This window comes from Oncorhynchus tshawytscha, linkage group LG18 (genome assembly GCF_018296145.1).
Source record: "Oncorhynchus tshawytscha isolate Ot180627B linkage group LG18, Otsh_v2.0, whole genome shotgun sequence".
Lineage (NCBI taxonomy): Eukaryota > Metazoa > Chordata > Actinopteri > Salmoniformes > Salmonidae > Oncorhynchus > Oncorhynchus tshawytscha.
Window position 1 is genome coordinate 16392322 of NC_056446.1, and position 17818 is coordinate 16410139.

The following is a 17818-nucleotide window of genomic DNA, read 5'->3' on the forward strand; positions in this document are numbered from 1 at the left end:
AAGACTCTCCACTTAACTCTGCCGAAATAAATCTTCAACTAATTCCTCTGTTTTACAGTGATTTGTCCCCAGGACCGCGGCTGGCTACCTGCATATCTTGAAGTGGAGGACTGAGTAGCATTCAGATGTAGGATCTTAATTTGATCACTCTTTTGCCTAGCAGGAAATGCACACTTGTAGTGTATTTGAGGTTTAAAAAGGCTTCTAAAGTTGTCGATTTCCCTAACGAGGAATGTATCAACCCCTACAAAAAAATAGTCCACGTAATAATTCACATTTCCTGTTGCTGCAGCAAACTGGCTCAAATAAAGATCCTACATCTGTAGCTGCCTGTTCTAACGAGTTGACGAAGAGGAGCTTTCCCCAGATGTGTCCACTGATCTCCTCATACTGGAGCCTAGCCAGACACCATGACCATTCATAACAACTAATCATTTCCCCTTAATGGGAAAGTATTTTATAGCACCGTCTCATGCCCAGTTCTCTTCATGCCTGCATATTAATATTGATGAGGCATTGTCTAACCTTGTTATAGTTTACATAGCACTGTTGAGAATTGTTCTGGCTATTTCTCTCCTCCACCCTCCTCCAAAGGAATCAGTTAGTGAAAGCCAATCAAACTAAAAAGCAAATTACCCTGCACAGAGTAACAAGAGGAGAGGAAAACATGGCCTTAGAGTGAGAGCGTCCATTGATAAAGTCTCCAACTAACAACCAAACCTTCTTCATTTGACTTCACTTGACCTGAGCTGTTCTCTAAATATCAAACAAACTTGCACAACAGACCTCGAAAACAAAAATACTGAGGAGTCCCAGATTGAGTTCTAGCTGTTTACTGAGTCAATATTTACAGTGATTCCATGAGCACCCCTTCCTCTGAATGTTTAATCACCTTCGCTATATGCTCAGGCTGGGTTTACTTTGGAGAGAGAGAGAGCTGCTGCTGTGCAATGCTACTCTCAAATATCTCTGTCTCTACACTGTGGAAGAGAGTCACCCTATCACTCTCGTCACCGCCCGACCTAATCATTCAGTGACAGTCACACCATGCGGATAGATCCATCGCTGTGTAAACAGTAGCTGCAGGCCATTAGTGTGCTTGTCACATCAGTGTGCTGACTTTGGGTCAGTAGGGCATGGAGGTACTGATCAACTCGTCACTGTGTCATCCCGCCTGTCTGTCTGTCATCCCGCCTGTCTGTCTGTCATCCCGCCTGTCTGTCTGTCTGTCGGTCTGTCATCCCGCCTGTCTGTCTGTCTGTCGGTCTGTCATCCCGCCTGTCTGTCTGTCTGTCGGTCTGTCATCCCGCCTGTCTGTTTGTCTGTCTGTCTGTCATCCCGTCTGTCTGTCTGTCTGTCATCCCGTCTGTCTGTCTGTCTGTCTGTCTGTCTGTCTGTCTGTCTGTCTGTCTGTCTGTCTGTCTGTCTGTCTGTCTGTCTGTCTGTCTGTCTGTCTGTCTGTCACAGGGCCATACGACAGGGGAATGAGGTCTGTCTGTCACAGGGCCAGACCACAGGGGAATGGAAATGAGGTCTGTCACAGAGTCAGACGACAGGGGAATGGGGTCTGTCTGTCTGTCACAAGGCCAGATCACAGCGGAATGAGGTCTATCTGTCTATCAGTCACAAGGCCAGATCACAGCGGAATGGGGTCTGTCTGTCTGTCACAAGGCCAGATCACAGGGGAATGAGGTCTGTATGTCTGTCTGTCACAGGGCCAGACCACAGGGGAATGAGGCCCTTCTGTCTGTCAGTCACAGGGCCAGACCCCAGGGGAATGAGGTCTATCTGTCTATCAGTCACAGGGCCAGACCACAGGGGAATGAGGTCTGTCTGTCTGTCACAGGGCCAGACCACAGGGGAATGAGGTCTGTCTGTCTGTCTGTCTGTCACAGGGCCAGACCTGGGGTCTGTCTGTCTGTCTGTCTGTCTGCCAGACCTGTCTGTCTGTCTGTCTATCTGTCTGTCACAGGGCCAGACCACAGGGGAATGAGGTCTGTATGTCTGTCTGTCACAGGGCCAGACCACAGGGGAATGAGGCCCTTCTGTCTGTCAGTCACAGGGCCAGACCCCAGGGGAATGAGGTCTATCTGTCTGTCAGTCACAGGGCCAGACCCCAGGGGAATGAAGTCTTTCTGTCTGTCTGTCACAGGGCCAGACCCCAGGGGAATGAGGTCTATCTATCTGTCAGTCACAGGGCCAGACCCCAGGGGAATGAGGTCTATCTATCTGTCAGTCACAGGGCCAGACCCCAGGGGAATGAGGGGATTCTGGTACCTTTTACACTCCCCCTACTTTACTTCAACAGAACAGTCAGCCCTCCACATCACTGGCCCTGACACTCCCACTCCCGCTGCTCCAGCCCAGAGCAGGACTCAGGCCCAAGCCATGGATTATATCTCTCTGTCGTGAGACAGCGGTGCCGTGCCGGTCATCGATTCCACTTCCCAAAATAACGGCAAGGCAGAGCGGTCTCGAGTGGCGGTCGGAGCTGAGCGGTATCTGACGGATATAGACACTGACACTCCATCTGTTTTCTGTCTGGCTGAGTAGAGACAGAGGCAGAGACCCACAAGCTGACAGAAGACACATTTACAGATGTTATTCTGCCAACTTGTTTCCACATGGTTCCCTCCCACTACTTGCAAATGGAAAATGACACATCTCCGCTATGATCTGAAGAGGGAATTGATCTATTTGCTTCCGATTGTTGCCGATACCTCACATTTTCAGGCTACCACAGACTTGAAGAATGAAAATGACACTGCAATATGCCGTATAGAATCCGGTGAAACTACTCAACTGATATGGTTTCAGTACAGCATGTACACCACAAGAGCTATCTATACCCATTAACACAACTTTGCAGTTGGCACGGATCTAATTTCTCCTCTCTCTGAGTGTGAGAGGCCTGCATGCTGGAGGAACTGGAAGAGTCCTGGTTAGCCGGTGGAGTGTTAATGGTATCGTCTGTTCCCGTTCAGCCCTAACTGACTGCACTGAGAGGAGAGAGTTTAGAGGCCTGATTCATCACTAGAGAGGGGATACCGACACACTGATCCTGAGTCCTACCTGGGCTCTGGAGGAGTGGAGGAAAATGTCAGATTCCGGTGAGATGAGAGGAAACAAAATCTATTGTGCTCTAACCGAGGCTCTCCTATAATCATTTAAACCTCCCTCCTTCCATCCCTCCAGCCCTGCGCCATGGACCTGATGCCTTTCGGATGGATCTGAGTAAGGCTCCTCTGGCACTAACTGCAATTTAATGAAGATGAACTGACACACGGGATGAGAGTCAGCCAGTGTACCTTTAATTAGCCATCTTATTACGTAGACTCGGCAAAGGTCACCGCCGTACTACTGTCTTATGTCTGTCCAGCGGCCAGTCAAGGGAACGCCTTGTACCGACACACGCATGCACCCCTGCGCACATACACGCACACCGATGGCTTTCACATGTGATAGATGAAAACAGACTCACCTGTACGCTGGTGAGTGTGGTGTATTGGTAGGCTTTGATAACCAGGTAGTTAGCCTCGATGTCTATCAATCCCAGAATCATGTACTTCCACCATCGCCTCTTCAGTATTGCCAGTAAATTCTCCTCACCTGTGAAGAGGATAAGAGAGACATGGTCTAAAAAAAAAAACGTCTGTTCCCACAGGGAATATAACTGTGCCCATGAGATGTTGTGGGTGGATATAATTGACATTGTCTAGGGATAAGTGCGTAAGCTCCTTATAAGCCTTAACATGCTGAAACTACCGTATATAAGATTTCCCTTCCAGCTTCAGTGTGTGGCTAACATTTCAAACTAATTAGAAGACAGACACAAAGACGGAAACAATTAACATGACAAATCAAAACAGATAAACAAAAGCACACACGAGAGAAGTCGGCCTTTCCCCGAGGATCATGGAAGGAAAAAGCGTTCCGGCAATCTCAAGAGATCAATGCAGTCACCGGCCAGCTAGTTATTTATTTTCAATTCAACTCAGTTACTATACAGCTAGCAAAGTGCAGTAATCTCTTAACACAACAAGCCCAACATGAGAGTGTTCTAAAATGGCCGCCTTTCTTTATGACCATAATTGGCGAAAGAAAGCTCTCTGGGATCAGAGTGTGGGTAGAGAGAGAAATAGAGTAAGGCAGGAGTGGAGGAATAATTGGAGACAACAAAGAAGTGCAGGCAGACTTTCAGCCCAACAATATTTCCAGGGGAGCGAGTGGGAGGCGTTCAAAAGCAAATTATTTTCAGCCTCAAAAACATCAAACTGTCAGACACAGGTTGGTGGGGTTAATACTATGGCAGCTATAGTGTTGTACACTGATACCTTTAGAACAATGATACATGGTACTGGTACTTTATTGAAATCAAAGTTAACTCTGTAACAGATGCACTGAAGGAAATGGTTTAATTACCCTGCATTTACATATTGACAGTCTTTCTATGCACACAAAAATATGTATAGCTGCCTAGAGTGAACACAAGTGTAGAATGAACAGAAACCTTTGTAGGGAAATCGTTCCAAATGGCTTCCATTCCTTGACTGGAGGGAGTTGAGTATTAAGTATTTTATTAGGATGCCCATTAGCTGTTGCTGAAGCAGCAGCTACTCTTCCTGGGGTCCACAGGAGAGCAGTGCATTGATGGGGAGCCGTTTTCTTTCCCAAACTCTGATGGTTCTGTGCTCTACTAGCTAACAACCATATTCACTGATTTCCACTGGGACGTGTTCTAGCTTTTTATTTTTTAACACTGGGTATGGGTCACACAGCACAGCAAACATTACCGAGCCTGCCAGCCAGCCAGCCAGCCAGCCACTGTTCACAGAGAAAGGTAAATATTTCCTAAAGATAGAGGATTATTTACTGAGCTATATGTCCATGTCTAAGCGTCCATCTCCAAGAGCAGGTTATCTGTTCATTTAAACAGGGATGTCATTGTATGCTCTTTCTATATCAATCTCCTTCTACCTAGACAGTATAAAGTCAGTGAGGAATAGGCTTATCTGTTACCATTCCTCTCTACAGCAAAGCTATAAAGATAAACACTCCACATATATTCTATTGCATTACTGTTACTGTACCTCGCCTATCTACAGTAACGGTCTAAGTTCACATGTCAAGCTCAGAATCACTCAAGCAGCAGCATCATGAAAGAGCTTGTCCTCCCCGCAGCCGGCCCCAAAACACAATCAACAGGAGGAAAAATACATTCAAAAAAAGCAATCAAACACCTCTTATTAGAGCCAAGTGTCTCTGAGCACGCTATTATCACAGCCTGCCTGGCACTCACACACTTTATGTGCTTGATGGGTCAGTGCCATTTCAGACACCGAACAGCTATTTAAATGTACCCGAGGAAATCAGAAAACATCTCCAGACCTGGTTAGAAGTGCAGAGGAGACGTGATGCGTATGGGGATCAGGATGTGTTAGCAGGCAGCAGCTTTTAATAAGGCCAGAATAAGAGAACATTAACCTGTCTGGGTAGTGACAGTGAAAATGAAGCTAGCTAGCTAGCGCCGGTCCCCTGGAGCTCCTCTGGGTACACACACACTGATTGGCCATGTAAAAACAATTAAACCATGCTACTGGAATAATTCCTGCAGGGCTCCGCATTTCAATACAATTACTCTACCAATTAAGGCACTACTAGTCCTACAACTTGATCAAGAATAACAAGACCATTGGATGGTAATGTTTCCTTAGCAACCTCATAGTCCAAACAATTCTAAACACTGAGGTCTTCGATCATTGCACATTTAGAAAACTGCACAACGAGATATGAAATACATTCCTAAAATAAATGCACCTAAAATGATCCAAAACATTCACTTACTCTACAACCAAAATGTCATTTTTAGAATCCTTGACATGTCTCCCTTTCATTGCAGGTTACAGTCCCCAATTATCTCTTTTGGCCTGCTGGACCTGTAAATGTTAATGCGTGTGTCATTATAGTGACATTTACTAGATGACCAGGGGCCTGGGGCGGAGCAGAGGTGTCACTACGGAGCTTGTTAAGAGAACTGATAAGGGCCAACAAACTAATCACACTAGGCTGCAGCACAGACAACCACCATTCAACATAGGGTTGTCTCCTCTGGCAAAGGGTACAATTCCTGTCACATACAACAGATCCCAGACCTGCTCAAGATATTACATGCACATGAACAGCATATGAAAACGATTTTGCACACAGTACAATGCTGATTTTGCATGCACTTGGCCAGCTATTTCTGGAACAGAAAGGCCAGCAGCACATGGTAGGAGACAAGAGCCGTGCCAGGGAACAGCAACAGCAACAGCAGTAGACAAAGGAGACAGACACTGTGTCCATTCCAGCCCGCCTCATCAAGCTCTGTGGCCAACGGTGGTGTCAAGGGACTCAGTGTGCAGGCTAATGACGGAACCTAGGTGCTTCATCAGTGCTCCTCTACCAGACGGGCCTATCTCTCTCCCTCAGGCACTAATTGGGATCCTTCTAAATCTGCTCCAATTTGAACTCAGGACTTTTTTCTCTTCCCCCTTGAGCCTCCACCAAGGGTACTTAGAGGGAGCTTCTAGTACCTGGCTAAACTGTTAAAGAAAAAGGTTCGTCATTGTTGAAAATCAATGTTAAAATCATGGCCTTGCTTGCTCGTCAGCTTCAACATCAGCCAAGGTTAGAGAGGCGTCTTTCTGCTTAGTGTTATAGTGTGAGTTATCGTCGTGGAGAAGGTTGCCCTGGTGAACCGCTGACTATCTCAAACAGAGGAGGGAGATTGAAACGGCGGCGTGGGAGGCCCAAACACTGGAAGTCCCTTTAAATCAACGCACCGCTATTCGCCGAGGTGTGCAAATACACTCTATCATTGTTTACACACAAGGGAGGGAGAGAGCCCATCACTAAGTCACACAGATCATTGGAGACCAATCACCTGACCTTCTGTTTGAATTGTGTCTGATGTGATGCTTGTTGTCTTTAGTCTAGTCTAACAGACAGAGATCAGAAGCTCAGTGGAGGATGGAAGGGCAAGAGGCTGTGAGTGGGAGGGAGATGGGGTGAAGGCTCTCTCTCATACACACACCAGGATTGGTCTCAATGCAGAATTTTGGAATTCACTCCCATTCTACTCATGAGTTGGAATTCAAATAAAAATGACCACACCCCACAGGATGTAGAATTTAAATTTGAGTTTGAATCAGTGCAAATCAAAAGAAATTCCACTCAGTCATTAAATCGGAAAGGTCACACTTCCAGATACTAAAGAATATATCACTTTTCTCTGGAAACAATGTTCATATACTCTTTTAACCTTAGTGCTTAGAATAGCCAATTATATTTCCACCAACGCCAAAGGGTTAACTTGAGGGTAAAACTAATGCATTCTGGGAAATGTGGGAAATGTATTTTCCCCTTATATTTAACAAAAGGTAAGTGATTAATGAAATATAAGAATTTGCCCTATATTGTTTGAACAATATTTTATATGCATGTATATAATGACATGTTTGATATACAAGATGTACGCTGAACAAAAATATAAACGCAACATGTAAAGTGTTGGTCCCATGTTTCATGAGCTGAAATAAAAGATCGATGAAATGTTCCATTCACACAAAAAGCTTATTTCTCTAATTTTTTTGTGCATATATTTGTTTACATCGCTGTTAGTGAGCAATCCTGCTTTGCCAAGATAATCCATCCACCTGACAGATGTGGCATATCAAGAAGCTGATTAAACAGCATGATCATTACACAGGTGCACCTTGTGCTGGGGGCCGATAAAAGGCCACTCTAAAAAGTGCAGTTTTGTCAGACAACACAATGCCACAGATGTCGCAAATTTTGAGGGAGCGTGCAATTGGCATGTTGACTGCAGGAATGTCCAAAAGAGCTGTTGCCAGAGAATTTGATGTTCATTTCTCTACCATAAGCCACCTCTAATGTTGTTTTAGAGAATTTGGTAGTATGTCCAACCAGCCTCACAACCACAGACCACGTGTAACCACACCAGCCCAGAACCTCCACATCCAGCTTTTTCACCTGCGGGACCATCTGAGACCAGCCACCCGGACAGATGATGAAACTGTGGGCTTGCACAACCAAAGAATTTCTGCACAAACTGTCAGAAATCGTCTCAGGGAAGCTCATCTGCGTACTCGTCATCCTCACCAGGGTCTTGACCTGACTGCAGTTCGGCGTCATAACCGACTTCAGTGGGCAAATGCTCACCTTCTATGGCCACTGGCACACTGGAGAAGTGTGTTCTTCATGGATGAATCCCAGGATCAACTGTACCGGGTAGATGGCAGACAGCGTGTATGGCGTTGTGTGGTTGGGTGGTACGCTGATGTCAACGTTGTGAACAGAGTGCCCCATGGTGGCAGTGGAGTTATGGTATGGGCAGACATAAGCTACGGACAATGAAGGCAATTTCATTTTAGCGATGGCAATTTGAATGCACAGAGATACCGTGACGAGATCCTGTGGCCCATTGTCGTGCCATTCATCCACCACCACCATCTCATGTTTCAGCATGATAATGCACGGACCCATGTCACAAGGATCTGCACACAATTCCTGGAAGCTGAACGTGTCCCAGTTCTTCCATGGCCTGTATACTCTCCAGACATGTCACCCATTGAGCATGTTTGGGATGCTCTGTATGGATGTGTATTACAGCATTTTCCAGTTCCAGCCAATATCCAGAAACTTCGCACACCCATTGAAGAGGAGTGGGACAACATTCCACAAGACACAATCAACAACCTGATTAATGCATATCTGTATTCCCAGTCATGTGAAATCCATAGATTAGGGACTAATTTATTGATTTCCATCGACTGATTTCCTTATATGAACTGTAACTCAGTCAAATCTTTGAAATTGTTGCATGTTGTGTTTATATTTTTGTTCTGTGTATTTTTATATACGCTACACCTAATATAGAAGAGGCATTTGAATTTCATTCACTTATATTTCCTTTCATTCAAATTTGAATTGCAATTCTGTATCCTGTTTCCTACTTCAATTCAAATTCAATAATTTAATTGGAATTTACGAGGCATTCTCAATGCAATTCAGAATTGAGACCAACCCTGACACACACACGCACACCCACAGTGCCCTTGAGAAGGCCCACTTCACCTGGACTACCTCAGTTACAACACACAGTCACACAGTGTGTGAGACACTCGGCAAGCTAACAAGTAATGACAAGATTATGACACCCCACCTGTCGAGTGGTGGCACACACACACTGTGGGACTCCGAGCCCATACAGAGGAGTACTCAGAGAGATGGAGAGAGACAGAGAGGTACAAAACACACATCCACTCTAGAAGTCATTATACCCGTTGTACTCTACATAATCATTTTTCATGAACATGCTCTACGTATACTGATGATTTATACCACCTTCTGGCCAGACAATACCATCACACCGTTCATTCAATACCGATCCATCCAGACTCAGTGGAATCACTGATTTCATTGGCTTAGGGGCTGAGTGGATATCTCACAATGGAACAGTGGCGATTTTAGCATGTAAATCTTAGTGGGGCAAACTCCCCCGCAAAAATGTGATGCATGCCAGCAAAGCCATTACACAACACAACACTAAACAATACATTAATTGCACTATAACGGTGACAAACTGTTAAGGCCTACATAAAGCCGTCCCAACAGCAGAGCTTTCTTTTCTTTTCACTCTATGAATCCTTACCACCTCTACACCGGGCTATCAGCGGAGGCTTGTCTGGCAGTGAAACAGTTCATTCAGCCTCATTTACTGCCTTTAAAAAAAATAAAAAAACATAGCTGATATGGGAGACTTGCTTAAACAAATGTGGTTTCTACTGACAATTGAGATGTATAAACTATGGCATAAGGGAACGATGAGCGGATAAGAGGCTCAGATTAAGACATTAATGAGCGAGCTAAAACGGACGTAGTCAATATAAATATTTGTTCAGCACATTTGAAATGTACAGCAGCAGAATTTAGAGCCGTTCTTACAGTATTCTCCCTGTACACCAAGTGAGAACTGTAGGACAAATAAAGGGGCCGTAGGAGAAAAAAAGGGGGCATATAATCAGACAATGAAAGCTCTTACAATATTTGATGATTACATTTCTCTAAAACAGGCTAAAGGCTACATGTGCACCACCAAGTCAGAAAAGTAGGCTAAGTTATGAGGGGGAAAGGGACCAAATTATTGGGGTGAGGCACATGGGCTACTAACAGCTTACTACACAACATACACTTAGTATTACTTTCTTAGCGACAGTATACATATCTCCCAGGCATATTACATAATTTATGCAGCAGCATACAAGACATTTTGGACTCACCAAAAATACTTGAACAAGAAGGCGGCGCAGCAAATTTTTTCCTCAAACTTTGTCATCAAAGTCTGGCATTCTCTGGATTTATGGTGCTTTCAAGACATCTGGGAACTCGGAAAACAAGGTAAAATCATGACGTCAGTGATCTTCAGGTTGGAGCTCAAGAAAGAGGCCTCAGTTCCCGACTTACAATTCTGAGTTGGATGACCGTCGAAAACGTATTTTCCCAGTCGGAGCAAATCATTTTCAGAGTCCACAGTTGTCTTAAACTCACGGAGATTTTCCAGTTCCGAGTTTCCAGTTGCTTTGAACGCTGCAGAAGTCATGCAGATTGACAGCAGACCAATGTATTCAACCATTTCTGGCCCATGGTGTTGCGTGTGAATGTTTATCTTTTTAATCTTGGAAAAGAGACCCTTAAACCCAGACTTGGATCACACACCCTCTCTACTGAATAGCTGGGGAAGCAAAATAGTGATTGCTTTGCCACTGATTCCTTCCAAACCACTCATTGTTGAATTTGCGATATCAAACTTGTTGTGTAATGTTTATGTCCAATAGCCCATGAGCACCGATACATTTTGTCTATAATTTCTCTTCATATGACAAGGAATGAATAAGATTTACCAGTAGATTGTCAACGTGATTCATGATGAAGACTGCTTGTCTAGCTCGCTAGCTAAGATTTTGAAAGTATGATGTTGACATAATCAGTCCAATCAAAGCTAAAGTAGATATAACGTGATTTGACATCATTTTATCTGTGGCCAATGACCTTGAGCCTTCTTGGATGGGCACTTCTAATGCAAATCTATGCAAGCATCCAAGTGGGCTTGAACTTTCTAGCTCTTCCTGTAGATTTTGCGGTGATGTAGTGTTCACATGAGTGACAGAACATTGAGCCTATCACGGCACAACTAGAGAAGATTACCAACCCCTACGCTCTGTATTTTCCATTGGCTGCTCCTCTACCACAGACAGCACTGAGCTAGGCTGAAACGCCTGCATTTTGGAGCTGCCTTACTCAATAATGCAAAAAAGAACGCAGCTTTATTAACTCAATAAACATTGTTTTACATTGTTTGCAAACTGCTATGTGACATGTATTATTGTCACGTCCTGACCTTAGTTCCTTTTTTATGTCTCTATTTTAGTTTGGTCAGGGCGTGAGTTGGGGTGGGCATTCTACGTTTTTGTTCTATGTGTTATAGTTCTATGTGTTTGGCCTGGTATGGTTCCCATATGCAAAACAGGCAACAACAACCAAAATAAACAGATTATTGTTTATTTTTTTGCTAAACAGCTGGGGCTCAAAACACATGATTAAAGACGTGATTAAGAATGAGGCCTATGTAGAAAGGTCCATCCATATTCCATTGCAGTCATTCGTCATTCAGGGCCCCACCTGCCCTGAATGACGGGTCGCCACTGCAATGGAATATGGATGGACCTTTCTACATAGGCCTCATTCTTAATCAAGTCTTTTAAAACTGTTTCATAAAACTCCTAAAACCCTCTTAATATGTCAAAGTGTGCAGTTAGATAAGCACGCATAGGCTACTTAGTACCTCCTCTCTCCTCCTTCTACCCCCAACCCTGATATAGACATATGTTATTACATTATTGACTATGTGCTTATGGGAACAGAAGCACAATCAGCCGTATACTGTATATTCTGCTGAGATTGTCCCTGCAGCAAGACCCCGTTGCTTATTGAGTCAATAGGCTGGGAAGGGCAGAGCCTCCCCCCTAAAGAGCAATAGAAGAGCGAGCTCACAGAGGCAATCACCTGCTGGGAGGATGCAGGCATTGACCTGACCAAGTACCTACAGGCTCCTGAAGGAAGATACCACGGGAGGTAAAGAAGAGTACTGACTCAAGATAACTCTACCAAACTCTCCCCAAAATAAACAGAGTCAGAGGGGCACCTCAGACACGTACACACTGACTAGGGTATACACATTGACTGACTGAGAGACACACGCGCACACACACACACACACACACACACACACACACACACTATCTTATGGACACACACTCGCACACCACACTGAAGAGATAACGACAGCATTCACCCACACATTTATATTCAGTCCAATTCAACACAACTAAAAGCACTGAAGTATAAAATGCCTGACAAGAACCTGAGTCGACAGTCAAGGACAGTCCAGGGAGATAAGGAGATGATTGATTGAACATCCCATAGAGAAGTTAAAATATTGATGGGGGAAAAAAGAGGTAGGCTGTGGGTATTGCTACATTGTAATATACTGTAAGTGCATTAAGTCATTGCAGGTGCATTGCATCATTCAGCCTGCGATGTCAGGGCTGTTTTCCTTGTGGGCTAACATTTATTACGTATTAAACTGAGAGAATGCTGCTATGTTAAGGCTATTACTGAAGAGAGCTAACCTCTCTACCCTAGTAGCCATATTATTACTGTCCCTCTTGTCTGTGAAAATGTGGCAACTGGATAGGTGTTAGAGTATAGGCCTACACCACAGATAACTATTGTGTACTATCACCTTGTCAGTCACCATATACAGTATACTGTGGTATATTATGGTCACATGGTGTGAATCCATTACGGCCTTGACATGTATTCTCTGTCTGTATTTCTAAAGTAGAGACCAATAGTGGAGGCTTCCCAGCTTTTTAGGCTTCATGGAAAACACATATTTTTACTTAAAAATCAAAACGTTGAATTTCACTTAGAAGTGATTAATTAGGTAACAAATGTCAATTTGAATGGAAAAAATATATATACAGTTGAAGTCGGAAGTTTACATACACTTAGGTTGGAGTCATTAAAACTCGTTTTTCAACCACTCCACAAATTTCTTGTTAACAAACTATAGTTTTGGCAAGTCGGCTAGGACATCTACTGTGTGCATGACACAAGTAATTTTTCCAACAATTGTTTACTAAACAGCTGGGGCTGTGGGTCTTCCAATGGATGGAATCCCAAGTATACCTGAGTATACCTGAGTATACCATCCCAAGTATACCTGAGTCAGGATTGGCTATGTTCAGGGGTTAGAGTAGTGCATGACCCATGTTTTTGATTCAACAAAAACTGTCATCCTCTCAAATTAGAATGTAGGCTGTTAACAGACAAGCAATCTCATTATTTCCAAGCAAGCTGTTCTCTGTTAGACAGTGTGGCTTCTTGTCCAAGAGGCTCCTGGCCAAATTGGTCCCATTCTGTGTCGTGTAAGGCAGGGCCTAGCTGTAGCTGAGAGCTGCGGTAAGCATGACCATGCACAGAATGAATAGTGATAATTGAGTGCCTCACTGGAAGGAACTACAACAGGAGCAGCTGCCTGTCCCGACTCTGCAGTCAACAGCCCAACAGTTCTGTTGTCCCATTCACTTGTAGCTAAAGTTGAAACAGTAACAGATAAACAGCTATGAATAAATTCATAACCAACTATACACTGAGTGTACAAAACATTAAGAACACCTTCCTGGGGGCCTACGGTACGGTCGTCAGTTGAACAGTGTTTCCCCCGACACATTGGTACAGCTGGCTTCAAATCAAATCAAATCAAATTTTATTTGTCACATACACATGGTTAGCAGATGTTAATGCGAGTGTAGCGAAATGCTTGTGCTTCTAGTTCCGACAATGCAGTAATAACGAGCAAGTAATCTAACTAACAATTCCAAAAAAAACTACTGTCATACACAGTGTAAGGGGATAAAGAATATGTACATAAGGATATATGAATGAGTGATGGTACAGAGCAGCATAGGCAAGATACAGTAGATGATATCGAGTACAGTATATACATATGAGATGTATGTAAACCAAGTGGCATAGTTAAAGTGGCTAGTGATACATGTATTACATAAGGATGCAGTCGATGATATAGAGTACAGTATCAACGTATGCATATGAGATGAACAATGTAGGGTAAGTAACATTATATAAGGTAGCATTGTTTAAAGTGGCTAGTGATATATTTACATCATTTCCCATCAATTCCCATGATTAAAGTGGCTGGAGTAGAGTCAGTGTCATTGACAGTGTGTTGGCAGTAGCCACTCAATGTTAGTGGTGGCTGTTTAACAGTCTGATGGCCTTGAGATAGAAGCTGTTTAACACTTATTTATTTACAATGATGGCCTACTCCAGCCAAACCCGGACGATGCTGGGCCAATTGTGCACCACCCTATGCGACTCCCAGTCATGGCCAGATGTGATACAGCCTGGATTCAAACCAGGGACTGTAGTGACACCTCTTGCACTGAGAGGCAGTGCATTAGACTGCTGCGCCACTCGGGAACAATCAAATTAAGTACCTGACTTTGAATGTTTTCAATTAAAATGGCCAAAGACAAACAAAAATAATGTCTTACTAATTTCTCAAGCAAGACTTTTGCTAGGAATGCCTGGGAGTGGTCTGAGTGGGTAGGGGGAAACTGATGTCACCAGGCAGGCCAAAACTCCATCCCAACAAAACAGGTAGAAATTTCAGGCCGTCTTTCCAAACAACTCTTATACTAAAAGGGCATTATCATCATTTTCACAATTTCACAGTACTATTCCAACCTCATAGTGTTAATATATATATAAAACACAGGAAATCCTGTTTTTGAATACACTGGGCCTTTAAAGTGCAACCACATATTTACTTTGACCTTAAAGTGCAACCACACCATCCCACTGGTTTGAATTCACTATCCACTAGTCCACAGATTTCCTCCTAGCCTTTGGCTCTGACCACCACTTACTGTAAGTGTAAGCAGTAGCACCTCTACTCTGTTATTCCAGACTGAAATTAATTGGGGCTCAGTTCCTCTCCCTCCTTCCTCTCTGCTCCCCATAGGGCTTCCTGACCCGCTTGTCCTCACTCAAATTCGATTTATACTGTAGCCCAGAATTGGGGTCACAGGAGAAGAACAGGAGAGGGCTGAGCTGGCACTCCCCCAAGGTGTCTTTCTCTCTCTCTTCCTCTCTCTCTCTCTTTATCCCCTCCCCCCACTCTCTCTCTTTCCTCTCTCTCTCAGAAGTGCATGACTTATCACAGGAAGTGAGTCGAGGTGATTATTCACATTAATACGCTTAGATGATTATTAATTACATTGGGTTCATGCTGATGGCTGATAACAAGGTTTTTCTCAGGCTGCACCATCAGTGGTGGCTGCTTTTCCCTATTAAACCACATTCATATTACAGCAATTACCCAGCACTGAGCCCCACTCATATTAAATACACAGAGACAGAGCTAGTTTTTATGTGCCAAAGAATACGTTTAGCATTTTTATTAACTCAAGAAGCTGATGACGATCTAGATGAGAAGTTTTGGAACTGTCATCCAATGTCAAATTGATTTTAAAATGAAATGTTTTATTGTTGTAGAGATATGTTTTGTGCTCACTGTCAATGAAACCAGAACAGGTCTTGGTGTGGCACAGTAGGTGACAGAATGATCTAATATCTGAGGGACCCATCCTTCCACTGCCTCAATGGGTGCTAATGTGACTCATACAGCATACAGACACCCGAAACAGCAAATGCCACCTTGTATCAGAATCTCTCATTTGCCACCACAGGGACCAACATGCCTGGCAGGCCCTCTCTTCTCTGACACAATAATGGCGCCCAAGCTTATGGTTCAGCAGGCTCAGCCATTTTTTTTCAGGATTAACAGATTAAGGGGAGTGGCTGCCAGCATTCTTCTTTACCAATCTGTCAGAGCAGGGGTGGGGACTGGCTTTTGCCAGGTGGAGCCCTGTCCAAGAGAAATGACTGAACAGCCATAAGTAACAGTTCAAATCACTGAACAGCTCAGAACAGTTGCAGGGCAGAGAACCTGTGGGTAAGTTTAGGATGGGGGGGTTGTGCTGAAACACTTTCTATTTTTGTTGCACTAACTGTCGCGTCCATCTGTGCTTAACTGGTGCTCAGAAAAAAATGCCAGGAAACCATAAGGATCCTCTCAATTCATAATTGCTGGTTATATAACCAAGAATATACAGTTGAAGTCGGAAGTTTACACACACTTTAGCCAAATACATTTAAACTCAGTTTTTCACCATTCCTGACATTTAATCCTAGTAAAAACTCCCTGTCTTAGGTGGGTTAGGATCACCACTTTATTTTAAGAATGTGATATGTCAGAATAATAGTAGAGAGAATGATTTATTTCAGCTTTTATTTCTTTCATCACATTCCCAGTGGGTCAGAAGTTTACAAACACTCAATTAGTATTTGGTAGCATTGCCTTTAAATAATTTAACTTGGGTCAAATGTTTCAGGTAGCCTTCCACAAGCTTCCCACAATAAATTGGGTGAATTTTGGCCCATTCCTCCTGACAGAGCTGGTGTAACTGAGTCAGGTTTGTAGGATCCTTGCTCGCACACACTTTTCCAGTTCTGCCCACAATGTTCTATATGGTTGAGGTCAAGGCTTTGTGATGGCCACTCCAATACCTTAACTTTGTTGTCCTTAAGCTATTTTGCCACATCTTTGAAAGTATGCTTGGGGTCATTGTCCATTTATTTGTGAAGAATCAACAACAAGTGGGACACAATCATGAAGTGGAACGACATTTATTGGATATTTCAAACTTTTTTTAACAAATCAAAAACTGAAAAATTGGGTGTGCAAAATTATTCAGCCCCCTTAAGTTAATACTTTGTAGCGCCACCTTTTGCTGCGATTACAGCTGTAAGTCACTTGGGGTATGTCTCTATCAGTTTTGCACATCGAGAGACTGAAATTTTTTCCCATTCCTCCTTGCAAAACAGCTCGAGCTCAGTGAGGTTGGATGGAGAGCATTTGTGAACAGCAGTTTTCAGTTCTTTCCACAGATTCTCGATTGGATTCAGGTCTGGACTTTGACTTGGCCATTCTAACACCTGGATATGTTTATTTTTGAACCATTCCATTGTAGATTTTGCTTTATGTTTTGGATCATTGTCTTGTTAGAAGACAAATCTCCGTCCCAGTCTCAGGTCTTTTGCAGACTCCATCAGGTTTTCTTCCAGAATGGTCCTGTATTTGGCTCCATCCATCTTCCCATCAATTTTAACCATCTTCCCTGTCCCTGCTGAAGAAAAGCAGGCCCAAACCATGATGCTGCCACCACCATGTTTGACAGTGGGGATGGTGTGTTCAGGTTGATGAGCTGTGTTGCTTTTACGCCAAACATAACGTTTTGCATTGTTGCCAAAAAGTTCAATTTTGGTTTCATCTGACCAGAGCACCTTCTTCCACATGTTTGGTGTGTCTCCCAGATGGCTTGTGGCAAACTTTAAACAACACTTTTTATGGATATCTTTAAGAAATGGCTTTCTTCTTGCCACTCTTCCATAAAGGCCAGATTTGTGCAATATACGACTGATTGTTGTCCTATGGACAGAGTCTCCCACCTCAGTTGTAGATCTCTGCAGTTCATCCAGAGTGATCATGGGCCTCTTGGCTGCATCTCTGATCAGTCTTCTCCTTGTATGAGCTGAAAGTTTAGAG

The 17818-nt window shown here is 43.6% G+C and overlaps 1 protein-coding gene across 1 annotated transcript in view; it reads right to left on the reverse strand.

Annotated features, from left to right (window-relative positions):
• slc35f1 (solute carrier family 35 member F1) overlaps window positions 1-17818 on the reverse strand; it is a 108518-nt gene that overhangs the window by 33404 nt on the left and 57296 nt on the right. Inside the window, exon 3 of the mRNA XM_024377998.2 lies at window positions 3482-3609. Coding sequence (XP_024233766.1) covers window positions 3482-3609 — 128 coding nt within the window. The remainder of the gene's footprint in view (window positions 1-3481; window positions 3610-17818) is intronic.